This window comes from Diadema antillarum, unplaced genomic scaffold, assembly GCF_040938485.1.
Source record: "Diadema antillarum isolate AM-2024a unplaced genomic scaffold, OU_Dant_1.0 seq00001103_RagTag, whole genome shotgun sequence".
Taxonomy (NCBI): Eukaryota; Metazoa; Echinodermata; class Echinoidea; order Diadematoida; family Diadematidae; genus Diadema; species Diadema antillarum.
Genome location: NW_027271919.1, coordinates 1563774 through 1577356, shown reverse-complemented (window position 1 = coordinate 1577356; position 13583 = coordinate 1563774). Strand labels below are relative to the sequence as shown.

General features: G+C 39.2%; 1 protein-coding gene across 1 annotated transcript; it reads left to right on the top strand.

Moving 5' to 3' along the window:
* Nucleotides 1–447: 447 nt before the first annotated feature.
* On the top strand, nt 448–13399 carry LOC139743713 (histone acetyltransferase KAT7-like). The gene is made up of 9 exons (XM_071654170.1): nt 448–635; nt 2440–2625; nt 3690–3844; nt 6224–6430; nt 7158–7430; nt 8454–8594; nt 9274–9367; nt 12085–12231; nt 13188–13399. Exons 1-9 carry the CDS (start codon nt 452–454, stop codon nt 13397–13399), a joined length of 1599 nt encoding a protein of 532 aa, XP_071510271.1. The 5' UTR covers nt 448–451.
* Nucleotides 13400–13583: the final 184 nt, after the last annotated feature.

Here is a 13583-nt window from a genome sequence, read left to right as displayed (position 1 = left end):
GGGGGATGATGAGGATGCATTGGAATTACAGATATCCTTATTACTTTAAAGCTGTTGCTAAGCTTAGTGAAAGGGGGTAAATATAAATATACAATGAAATGTACAATTTGTATCTAATGTGGTTTAGGCTTCTGTCCAGCCTCCTACCTCATTTTGCGATGTTCCTTTTGACTTGTGTCTCTGTTTGACACAACTTAATGCTAACACGTGTACAACACTGTGTATCAACCACAGCAACATCTAGCTCCTTTGATTTGTACTTTGTATTTTTACTTTTAAAGGTAGCTATCCCCATGTGATAGGAGCATTAGTCTGAAAACCTGAGTATAAAAAGACAGCTATATGAATGAAGAGCTTTTTTGCACACATGCTGTAGTACAGTGTATCACCAGCTGAACAAATAAATGACTTTTATGACATGACTTCTATATTATGTGCACCAGTGATGTCGATGAGGATGCGTGGTCAGTCTCCTGTGAAGAGCCCTGGCAAGTCTGGCCGCAAGACTTCAGACAGCTCGGACAGCGAAGTGGGCACTGAGGAGGCCAATGGCAAGAAGCAGCGGGGTAAGAAGAGATCCCTCAAGGCCGACCTCAATCAGTCGGATACCGAGTCAGGAGCATCCATGAATGGAGGTGAGTGCATGAATAATCATTCTGCCATAAACCAATCAATTACTGTGTCATAGTTTTGATTGAAATGATTGAGTGAACTGGCACAGGAAATGAGTGTTTATTTTATTTTCACATTATAGTGTCTTTGTTGTTAACCCCCCCCCCCCCCCCTTATTCTAGCCACAGTCTTCACTTGGTTTACAATAAAAACACAAATGTGATGAACTGAGGTCATATATTTTCAAACTTGATGTAGGGCATGAAATATTTCACCATTATTACTGCTACATATTTCTCTTTGTTTCATTGTGGAGCCTTATCAGGGAATAATTTTCCTGGTATCGCATCGCAATTTGCTATGCATTTTTACACCACTGCTACACAAACTAACTTTTGTGTAGCAGTTTTCTACATAAAAGTGTACAGGATATCATTGAAGATATTTTTCATCAGCTGAAATTGCTAATCAAATTTGAGTTTGAAAATTATTCCCTGCTTATAGTGTTAGCTTTTTTTTTCTTGGTGTTGTTGTTGATTTCACCTATCCAAACAGACAACTATTGATAAGCACCAAAGATCTCTCATCACCTACCCTGTCTGGAAAATCCAAGTCTACTACAGTCAAACCTGTCTTAGTGACCACCTGTCTATAGCAGCCACCTGCCGTATATGACACTTGAAAACAATTCTCTCCGAGAGAAAAAGCATGTTAACCCTAACTTACCTGGCTATTTAGCGAGCTGCAATTCCTGGGGGGGGGGGGGGCATTATGCCCCCCCCCCCCCTTCAGATCTCGGCCATTGATCGCGCATATGAACGTAAAGCCGGATGTTATCTACAAGACCGTTCAGTTAAATTTTCAAAAAAATTGCATTTTCTATTTCAAATTAATTAATTATGCAAATATATGCAAAAAACCTCATTTTTGTCTGTAATTGGCTTGTAAAAGGTTATGGAATGCTGATTTTTATTGTAAATATTCCTAGTGACATTCAGAACATTTGTGCGTAAAAAAAAAATTCAGTATCAAAATTAATTTCTTATCTTTTTTATTGTTTTATCAGTTTTTTATGTATTTCTTTGTTTTTTCGAACCTTTGTTTTTGTTGTTTTTTTCAGCAGAATTTGTCATACACATTTTTTGAAGCATAATTATACTAAAATATATTGATTTCAGCCATTAACATTAAAAACATGAATCTTTATATGAATTAATTGAAAAAACACAATTTGTATTGACTTTGTATACAAAATCAATTTTGCAATTTTGGGGTTGCCGAAAATTTTTTGAAGAGGCGTGGCTTCGGAACGGTATGCCCGGGCGGGATAAATTTGGTCTCAAAAGTTGCGCGAGACTTGAAAGTAAAAAGTCAGTGAGCGGCGCGGTCAAAAAAATTTGCGCGCCGGAATAGTCGCGGAATTCATCGAGGGGGGGGGGCATTATGCCCCCCCCCCCCCCCCCCCCCCCCCCGTTTTTTTTTTCCCTTTGATGACCGCTGTAGAAAGTTTTGACTGTATTGCATTTTTATTCTGTATTAGTGTGTATTATTCATTTACATGTTTCAGTTGATATTATGTGCATCAGGGTTCGAAATTGGCAATGGTCCGCTGGCCATTGGCCACCCAAAATCACGTCGGACTAGCTAAAAATCATAAAATTCTGAAGTAACTAGTCCATCTGGCTAGCCAAAATATTGCTTCAGTGTCAAAATTGATTCTAAGTAGTCCGCCTGGCTAGTCAAAAAAAAAAAGTTAAATGCGACCCCTGTGCATACAGTCCTACATCCATACTTTCTCCCCTCACACATCTCACATAATGTGCCCAGGACCAAAGAAGCGGAAGCGAGCAGGGCAGGAAGAGGGCAAGCTGACCAATGGTGAGATCCCCAGCGACAAGGAGAGCAACGGGGACCCGGGCAAGAAGAGGAAAAGTCGCATCATCGCTGAGCAACAGCTGCTCAAGACGGACAACGTGGAACTGAGGTGTCCTGTGCCTGGGTGCGACTCTTTAGGTATGGAGTGGACATCTTTGCGTCCGTCAGTTGACATGAACTATACTCTGTAACAGATGCATGGTTATTTTATAAGGTACCAAAGTGGTGATGTCACAGTCTATTATAGCTTGGCTTGGAACCAGGTGCAAGCATAAACACTGGGGTCAGGTGAGGTTGCTTAGAACCAGTTTCATGACAATGAATGGTTATGATATCACACTACTCCACAGTGTAAATTGTGAACAAACCTGTCAGTGCCAGATAGCTTGCATCTGTAAGTTCAACAAAACATAGTCTGCAACATATGTTTGCAAATGCTAAAGACAATAGTGCGCGCCAGCTGTCTTGCAGCTATCAGCCGAACAAAACCTTCCTCTGTAACAGATGTTTTTATACAGGGAAAAATTTGACAGGCGTGCGATGTCTGGTGACTAGTATTTGAATTAAGCATTACTCTGCGTCAGATGTGTGTACATTGAGAAAGAAATGTTTTACATCAAATTCTTGTGCAATATTTGATTGAAATCCCATTTAGTTCCTGTTAGTACTTTGAGAAATTTCTTCTTTATTTCAATTTTAAATTGGGGTTGTACAAAGAGTATAGAATTTTCAATGATGTATTCTGTTTGTGTTTTTATCCAAAGGCCACATTACTTTGAAATATGCCTTTAAATGTAACTTATGTTCTATTCAAAGACTTATTTTGATATTCATACCAAATAAAAAAGAAAGATGATTCTGCAAATACTATTTTTTTATTCAAATACCACTTTTGTTGGAAAAAAATTGAGAGATTTTAACTGTAATTGCTCTTCTATTCAGTTACAACTTATCAAAAGAGGTGTGCACTTTTATTTAATCCAAAGGCCAAATACACAAATGTTTTGAATTGTAATTGAAGGTCTATAAAGAGACTTGGGTGAAAATAAAAGAAAATTAGGTGGTACTAATTATTTTTTTTATGTCCAAATGCCACTTGACTAAGAAAAAATGTGCATGTGTTTAAAAAAAAGAAAAAAAAAGAAAAGGAAATGAGGTGGAATTTGAGATATTTCTGTCTTCTTCTTTTTTTTTATCTAAAGGGCACTTTACTGGGAAATTTAGCAAACATCGGACGTTGTGGGGCTGCCCCTTGTACCACAACATGACAGCCGAAGAGTGTCAAGCAAGGGCGGAGAAGAGGCGTAACCAGAAGAAGGAGTCGGACGCTGAAGAAAAGAAGGCCCTCAGGCAGTCGGTGAGTATGAAGTTGTCATGCATGAACATTGACTGTAAGATCTGTGTGAAGAAAGCTTTGCAAATGGACCCACATTTTATGGGGTCATACAGACTGGAACTTGCTGTGCATGCAGTCCATTAAAGGTCTTGTGTAAAATTTGTTGGCATGAAATTCCCTGGTTTATGGCAAAGTGTGAGAAGAACTCACACAACACATTTTTCAAAATTGTCAGTGTCTGTATATAAATGTGTGTGCTGGGTTTTTGTAGTCCTCCATAAGATAGCTCCAGTTAGGTGCTCCAATATGACAAGACTTCGCTGTTTGCACCTTAAATTAGAACTTGTCTGGAAATGATTCCAACACCACGCAATGTTCATTGATAACTACAATGTAACAGAAAATTAATGTATACACAGTAGTGTTATTGGAAATTATTATACTACAGAATTTTTTGTTCTATCTTTTTGTGTTGCATTCTCTGCCTTTGTGCATTTCATTGCTGCAAATGTTAGTTTTGCAGAGAGAGAAACACCAATGAAAAATTGATTCATTCAAAAACCTGGGGGTGTTTTACAAAGAATTTAAGTAAATGTTAAGAGTTACAATCAAATCAAAATTATAGGTTGCCCCTGGTTTCCCTATTCAGTTTTATTTGATGTTTTCAGAATCCACTTCAAATTTGTTATCAAAATTTACAGACAATTTTCTTTGTTACTTACCTTATTTTGTACATAAATGGCTGCATGAAAAAGTTGCATAAATTTTCATTTTTGTTAGGAAGATAGAATACCAGGGAATAATTTTCTGGGTATCGCATCACAATTTGCTATGCATTTTTACACCACTGCCACACAAACTATCTTTTGTGTAGCAGTTTTCATCCATAGAGAAGTGTACAGGATAACATCTGAAATATTGTTCATCAGCTGATATTGCTAATCAAACTTGAGTTGGAAAATTATTCCCTGAATACCATCAAAGACACACACAGCATAGCATGATTTTTAGTTGATCCTAACTTTTTGATTTAAGGTGAACACTCCCTGAACTCCTTCAGCAATCTATGAGCACCACAGTAAAAGGAGATCAACCTGGCTGAGACTGTTTATTATGAAGCATGGCAAAGCATTTGTCATATTTTTCCAAACTGAAGTAGAAACATGCATTCTCAATGTGCAGGATAAGGGACCTTGATTTTGACTGAAATCTAAGGGATTTATTGATTATGATTATTAACTGTGTATTAATTTTCCCTTCACTCTCACATTTTCTCCTCCATCTTCAACATTAAATTACTCTGGCATGTGACTAACAAATGACAAAATATTTACTGCTTTCTTCATCGCTTTGTTTTCAATGCTACATGTGTATTCACTTGTAACAAAATGCTTTATGTGCACCAAATTTGACCAAATCTTAAATTTTTGTTTGTGGTTGTGGTTGTCGTGCATCATTACATTTCAATGGCTTTCTCCATGACTGTTGACCTTTTGCCAACTAATCATTGCTATCATAATATTGATTTCTTGATTATACTTGATGATGATGTGGCCTGTGTACATCTGACTTGACTCCACCCCTTTCTCCATGGCAACCTGCAATCTTCGCTCTCGTCACCTAACCAACATTTGTGTCATCGATGCTTTGAAAACATCATTTACTCTTCCACCACTCATGCCCTTCAACATCTCCTACTCTCCTCCTAAAAACAAAACAAAAAAACATTGTGCAATCTCGTGTAATCACATCCATTCACATGTCCCTTTCAAATGAATGATAACCAACCATCTCCACTCAACTTCATATCAATCCCACTCATCACCCTAACATTGTTACCTCCATCTTTCTGCTCTCACCAAATCATCTACTCCCTAAACTAATTTATGTGCTTAATATTGTTGGAACCACTCTGCACAAATACTAATCCTCCTAAAATATTAATACCTAAAAATCTCGTAAAATTTGATCTTCAAATCCATTAATTTTTGCCTGCTTAATACCTCTCTTATCTCACCCTCCTCTGTTCACTTGGACCATCCTTCTTCACTTCATACTTATTCTGTTGTCTTTAATCACGACCACATTCCTTATTTCTTGTGGGTCTTCTATCCCAAATGATGCATCAAACCTGCCATGTATTGAATCTATCACCTCTTATATTCATTTCCCCACCTCTGCATGCACATTCTGTCAATGATTTGCAAAACTCTTTCAATTCACCAACACTTATTGTCTAACACTACTTCATCTGCCCCATGCTTGCCAATCTACTTTGATGACTCCCATCCTCATTCCTACCACCTGTTCCCTTTCCACCGGCCGCCACGCCCCCACCACTGCCATGCCCCCCACCTTCCCCCTCCCTTCCTCCGGCTCACTCGCCATCTCACTCACCAGAACTCATCTCGTGCCCAACAGCAAAAGCGCTACCAGGTGCAGGACGCCAGGCGGCAGCGGAAGGAGCTGTGTGAGGAGCAGAAGGTGAAGAATCGTCAGCACCGCGAGGAGTTCCACAAATCCCGCGAGCCTCTCCTCAATGGCATCACCTCCCAGTTCGACATGGACATGTTCCGTGAGGCCCAGATGAGGGCATCGGAAGAGATGGTAACCCTTGGCAACAATTTTATTATTCTCACCATTACATAAAACTGTAAAAACTGAAACAGTGGTAGCACTATTTGATTTCCATAACAATGTGTTGGCAATGCTGTGCCAGTGAACAGTGCAGGTTTTATTTGATAGTACAAGAAAAACATGGAGCATTATCGCTATTTCCAAACTTCCATTCTTTTGTAGATTTTCTTAATAATTGTTAAGTGTTGGGAAAAGGAATATTTTGTAAGCTCTAAAAATGCATTTCTATCATGAAATGACAATGTTTTGAAATTGTATAGTCATGATAAGATGGGAAGACTGAGATGCGATTGCCATGTATTTGCTCTGCCCATGCCTGCCGCACAGTAGCTCCACACTACCGAAAGTGCAAAAGTGAATGCTAGAAGTTTGACCCCACTTGACCGCTGCATATTGCATAGTGTCTTTATGGGCTAGATGGCAAAGAGCACAAGATACTTCTGATGTCATCGAAATCAGGCCGATATCCTTTGGTGAAAGTAGGTCATTCAACGATTCACTTTTTTTCTGAATTGTACTCATAATTTCTCGCTCAGGATTGCAATTACCAGCAAAAAAAGTGGGAATATCTGCATTAGGTATGAATTTTCCTCTGTGAACATACCAAATTTGAGTCACTTCAGACGTATCATTTTTATTTGTTTCCCCCTCCGCCCTCCCCACCAACTCACTCTCACACTCACACACACATCTGCAGGAAAAGAACGGTATGGGGAACCCAGGGGAAGGCTCGGTGAAGAAGCTCGAGTTTGGTCGCTTTGAGCTGAATACGTGGTATTCCTCACCCTACCCGGAGGAATACGCTCGCCTTCCCAAGCTCTACATCTGTGAGTTCTGTCTCAAGTACATGCGCAGCTCCACCATCCTCCGACGTCACCTGGCCAAGTGCATTTGGAGGCATCCGCCGGGGGATGAGATCTACCGCAAGGGCATCAACTCAGTGTTTGAGGTGGACGGCAAGAAAAACAAGGTGAGCACAGTGGTGTGGGAAAGACTGTTTTCACACGGCAGCAGAGTGCGTCATTTGAATTCTGAAGTGTGATGCTGAATTGTAGTGACACAAGAATTGCCGTCCGTTCAGATGATAGGAAGGACTAGCGATTTCTGCGGTTTTACATTTCCCAACTATGAGAGGAGCTGTAGCTATCTTTCTAGGCACAAAGTGTACACAAGGCATTTTTTACTCCGTCATTCGTGAATAGCGTCACTAGAAAACAACTTGGCTCTGTCATTTGAATTGCGCATTTCAAATTACGCAATTTTGCATACACATGGTCAAACTGCATCACTCAAATAATCGGTCTGAGATACGTAACTAGAATTCAGCACTCTAATGATGCACTTTGCTGCCATGTGGAAACACCCATAGTTAACCCTAGCGGAGAGGCCACTTTTTTGTTGTTCCAACCTTAGTCGTCACGACTTGGTCAGTTTTAAGGATTTATGAACCAAATTCTAGAAAAGAGAGATGTTTTTGCAGCATGACATTTTTGCAAGTTTGAGCAGATTGTCTTTTTTGCGGCATTACATTTCTGTGAATTGTCACTGACATTCAATGCATATAGAGTAGAAAAACTTTTGCACGCGTTTTAATTTTAGTTGTATACGACCACTGAAAACAATTCCCTCTAAGAGAAAAAGCGTGTTGAAGAACCTATCTATAGCAGCCACTTTTTTTCATCTCTCCTGGGTGGCCACTATAGACAGGTTTGACTGTACCAGTATCTTTTATCTCTCTTTGTATCTTTAAGTCTATTTCTCTTTCTATAATCTGTGCATCTTTCCTTCCAAATATTTGCCACTTTCCTTATCTATCTCTCTTTCTTCCATATATGAACCACTATCTTTATTCATCCATTTTATTGTCTATCATATATCTATCTACCTATTTATCATCTGTCTATCATTCAATCTATCTATCTACCACTTTATCAATCTCTCTTTACATATGCATGTATGTATCTTTTTTCATAATATACCCTTTCTTGGATAGATCTACTGCCAGAACCTGTGTTTACTGGCCAAGCTGTTCCTGGACCACAAGACGTTGTACTACGACGTCGAGCCCTTCCTCTTCTACATCATGACAGAGAATGACTCCTCGGGGTGCCACATCCTGGGTTACTTCTCCAAGGTGAGCAACAGCGCCCTCTATTGGTGGAGCATGACATGCATGAGCTCACTACCTAGCAGAAATGTGTTTGGTAGTGGTCATGATTCCTTGTTCTACACAAGAGACATTTCATTCAGTATGTTTTTACATTTTTCCTGTGTTGTTCATGTGTGTGTTTGTGTGTGTGTGTAACAGCTGTATGAGTGATTGAAGTTTTGGCTTGTGGCCACATTCATATAGGTGTATATACCTTAAGTGTGTGTTTTGGGGTGTATATATTATTTTTCTTTTCATATTCGAAATACATCAGGACTAGGAAAATGTCTCTCCAATTCTTATAATAAGTTTTTGATAATGCCTTGTGATCCAAGGGATATATCACATGGAGTATGTTGTCAAGATTACCGATCTTTCATCAGCTGCTGGTTATTCATATACCATGTGCTGTGAGGTGTATGTTACTGTACAAGAAATATACTTACTTTAGACATTCTTTTTATTTAAGAATCTCTGCTTTCCACAATTTCTTCTCCTGTAGTATTCACTTTATTTCATGACTTTATGCCTGTTGTGTGTTTTCATTTCATTTATTCATTTCCATTTTAAAAAGAAATGTGCAAAACATGCTGATAGAAAGCAACAATATGCATATCATAAATATGTCAAAATAAAGTATACATGTTTCTTTTCTCATCCCCAGGAGAAAAACTCTTTCCTGAACTACAACGTATCCTGTATACTGACATTGCCCCAGTACATGAGACAGGGATACGGCAAGATGCTCATAGACTTCAGTAAGTTTACTTCACTTCGTCTCTGCCAGCTCACCGTTTTTAGAGCACTTACAGACAGTAAAAGTCCTAAAGAGTGTCCTAAGAATTCATCAAGGTAGTATGAAACTAATACGCAATTAAAGCTGTTTGACTGGACTTGCTTGTGAAGGACACGAGTGAACAAATTCATGAATCATGAGATTCAATTCTTCTGCTCTGACTGGCTGGCGAGGATTTACCCATAATGGGTGAATGGGCAATGTTACTTCCTTCATTTTTTTAGATGTTGCAGAATTTTAGTGAGCATCGACTTGTATTTTGGTGAAAGGTTGTGTCGGGAGTCCCGCTCGTCTGTTGGGGGATGGATTTTTCATGTTCACATACACAGCATCACATTTTAGAACTTTCTTCCATATCAGCAACTGCAGCATTCTCTAGATGAGTTAGTGTAGTATTTTGGTTCCACTCTAGGTCATGTACATTTCTAAACTTGACACAGAATAGTGCCTTCATCCTCACGGGGGCACCCTTCTCAGAAACAAAGAAATAGAGAGTAAACCTCTTTGGGTCTATATCACTCTGCCTAGTCCGTGGAACCTTGTTATTAAGAGGTCGGATGTTAGAAAACCCTCTTATGTATGACAAGGTGATCTTCCAGGTCCCAACTCTTCATATCGCTCTGTTTTTGTACCCTGATTTAGAGAGAATTATGATTTATTATCACAGTTTTCTTCTTCAGGTCCTTCTTATAACACTATTCCCTTGTATTAAAGGGGCTGTACAGTTCTGGTTGAGGTGAGGATTTAGCTTTTAACGTTTTGCGAGATATTCAGAAACCACTCTACGAGATGTCAAAGAGCATGCAATTCTAAGGGGTATCAAAAGTTTATTTGATGAAAATCGGGTTTGAAGTGGCTGAGATATCCCAAAACGAGGTGAAACAAAGAGATCCTAATAAAAGGCGTGGCCTGTCGCCTTTCATTATTATCACTTATTTGGATATCTCGGCCATTTGAAAACCAATTTTCATCCAATAAATGTTGAATCCTTCTTAACCATAAAAAGACTGGGCTATTTTGGTAGCTCGAAAGACTGGGGGGGGGGGGGGGGCCTAAAGGGCCCCCCTTAAGATCTCGGATCTTGGATCGTGCGATCGCCGCGGAAATTTGCACAATGGTAGTGTGCGATGTAATCTATAAGATCGTATATTTAAATTTTACAGAATAGTCTTCTTTTATTTTATTTTGATTAATTATGCTAATTTATGCAAGAAATCAGACTCTTTGATCTAAATCAGTAAATAAAGCTCGAAAAGTGCTCATTTTTGGTCTAATTATTCTTTGTGGCATTCTGAGCAAATGCACTTGAAAAAAAATTCGGTATCAAAATTAACTTCTTATTTATTTTATTGTTTTATGAATTTCTTATGTATTTCTTTGTTTTTTCGACCTTTTGTTTTTCTTGTTTTTTTTTTACAAAATTTGTGGCAGACCCTTTTTGAAGCATAATACTCCTAAAACAAATTAATTTTAGCCGTTGAGAGTAAAAATAAGCATATTTATATGAACCATGTGGAAAAACTCAATTTGCATTGACTTTGTATGCAAAATCACATTTTTGAGCCATTTTCGGCCTCACGTGTATGTACAAAAAGTTATGTAACTTCAGAACCGTACCCCCGGGCGTCACAAATTTGGTGTCAAAATGTGCGGGAAACTCGAAAGAAAAAAGTCATAGAGCATCGCGGAGAGAGCATTGCGCGTTGCAGAGTAATCGCGCAAAATGTCGAGGGAGGGGGGCCTTTTAGGCCCCCCCCCCAGTCTTTTTAGGGTTAACCCTAACCAGGCCGGGTTTTTTTGGGTGTTCTGTGGCCGGGGAGGGGTTGATTAAACCCCCCCAGATCTCGGCCATCGATCGCGCAATCACCATGAAATTTGGCACGTGCATTACCTGTGGCGTATTCTACCAAGCTATACAAAAAGAAATGAAAATTTTTGTCATAATTAATTATGCTAATATATGCATAAAATCATACATTTTGCTCTAAATCAGAAATTAAAGCTCCTAGAATCCTAATTTTTGGTGAAAACATTCTTTGTAGCATTCCTAACAGTGCACTTGATAAAAAAATTTGGTATCAAAATCAATTTCTTATGTATTTTATTGTTTTATGAATTTCTTATGTATTTCTTTGTTTTTTCGACCTTTTGTTTTATCATTTTTTTTTCGCAAAATTTATGACAACCTATTTCAAGCATGATTATGCTAAAATTGATTAATTTCAGCTTATGAAAGTGAAAATAATCATATCTTTATGAATAAGAAGAGAAACTCCATTTGCATAGACTTTATACACAAAATCACGTTTTTGAGCCATTTTCGGTCTGACAGGCATGTACAAAACATCATGCAGTGTTGTAACGGTATGCGCGATTTTCACGAAAATGGTGTCAAAAGATGCGCGAGACTTGAAAGTAAAAAGTCAGCGAACGGCGCAGTCAAAAAATTTCGCACGGCAGAGTAGTCGTAGTAGAAAAATGTTGAAGGAGGGGTTGATTCAAACCCCCCCCCCCACCCCCCTCCAGCCTTTTTAGGGTTAAAATTACATGCTCTTTCATATTTCATAAGAGGTTTCTCATTATCTTACGTAGGAATGTTATAAACCTGAATCCTCACCTCAACCAGTACTCTACAGTCCCTTTGACCCAAATTCTGTGTCTTATCCACTCTGTCTCCAGGTTACCTGCTATCCAAGCGGGAGGAGAAGATTGGCTCCCCAGAGAAGCCCCTTTCAGACCTGGGCCTCATCAGCTACCGGAGCTACTGGAAAGGGGTTCTTCTCAAGTATCTCCACAAGCTTGACGCAAAGGAGATTTCCATCAAAGGTACACACACAACACACGCTGTTTGTCATGTCGTTGGTCTGCTGTTTTGTAGGCATTGTGATGCAAAAGCTGTTGAACCCTCTGCCCGAAATTCATGTAGGCACTGCAAATTCTGACTGTATAAATTTACGATGCGCATCCATTGATGAATGCAAGCTAACGTGGATTTTTGCAAAGCAATTCTATTATACATGAACTAAAATTTAACCTTTAGTCATATTTGAAGCTAAAACATGGAACATTTGTTATTTGCTTGCAATGTATCGAAAGGCTACACCAAGAAACTTAACTGGCTGACATGATTTGCCAGGACAATGAGTTGCTTTGAGGTATTTAGTGATCAATAGTATAAAATTATTTTGATTCTAGTACACAACATTTATTCCAGAAGTGCCCTCCCTGTGCAGATGTAGGTCGGTAGAATGTAACGGGCGCATGATGATCAAATCATGCCCAAGCAGAATATTGAATCCCACATTGTGATTGTCAATAAGTTGTTCTTGAACTCTTGCTGTGTTTTGTTTTCTGATGGACATAGCCCTGCCTTGAGCTAATAATCTCAGGTGTATTGAAATTTACATTCACCATAAAGAGATTACTATAAAGAATACTGAATTCTTACTCTGCTGCTGTTGTTATGAACCTCCGGGCAAATTGTCTGTCAAAACAATCCTCACCATCTTTTCTAACAAGCTGATATCAAATTGCAAGTTCAGATTCCAACTAAACGATTTGTCTCGGTCAACCACCTTTTTGATTATGAAGGAACTGGGTTGTTTATCACCTCTGCATAACTATTTAGGCTCATTAGCCAACAGAACTGAATGTCGAAACGACTGAAACTGAAATGTCATCATAATCACTCACTCCACAGCATTGTCAAATCTGTTTTCTGACCAGACCCTGTGTGACCTTTGACCTCATCTCACAGCATCCTTTCTTTCTTTTCCTACCAGATATCAGTCAGGAGACGGCCATTAACCCATACGACATCGTCAGCACGTTGCAGTCCATGTCCATGCTCAAATACTGGAAGGGCAAACACTTGGTCCTCAAGCGACAGGACCTCATCGACGAGTACCTGGCCCGGGAAAAGGAGCGGAACGGTCAGAAGGGGATCGACATCAACTCTCTCAAGTGGACCCCGCCCATCTGCGAACCCGTGTAACCACGGCGACCATTTTATGGACTCTCTTCACAGAGTGAACTGTATATGGCTGTGGGATTCCAGCAGCATTCTCTCCTTCCTTTGAAGCTGTTCGAAATGTGACATTTGTAAGATACTTAAACTTTTCTTCTTCACACACACACACTCTCTCTCATGTTGAAATGGAAATGAAATAGAAATGTTT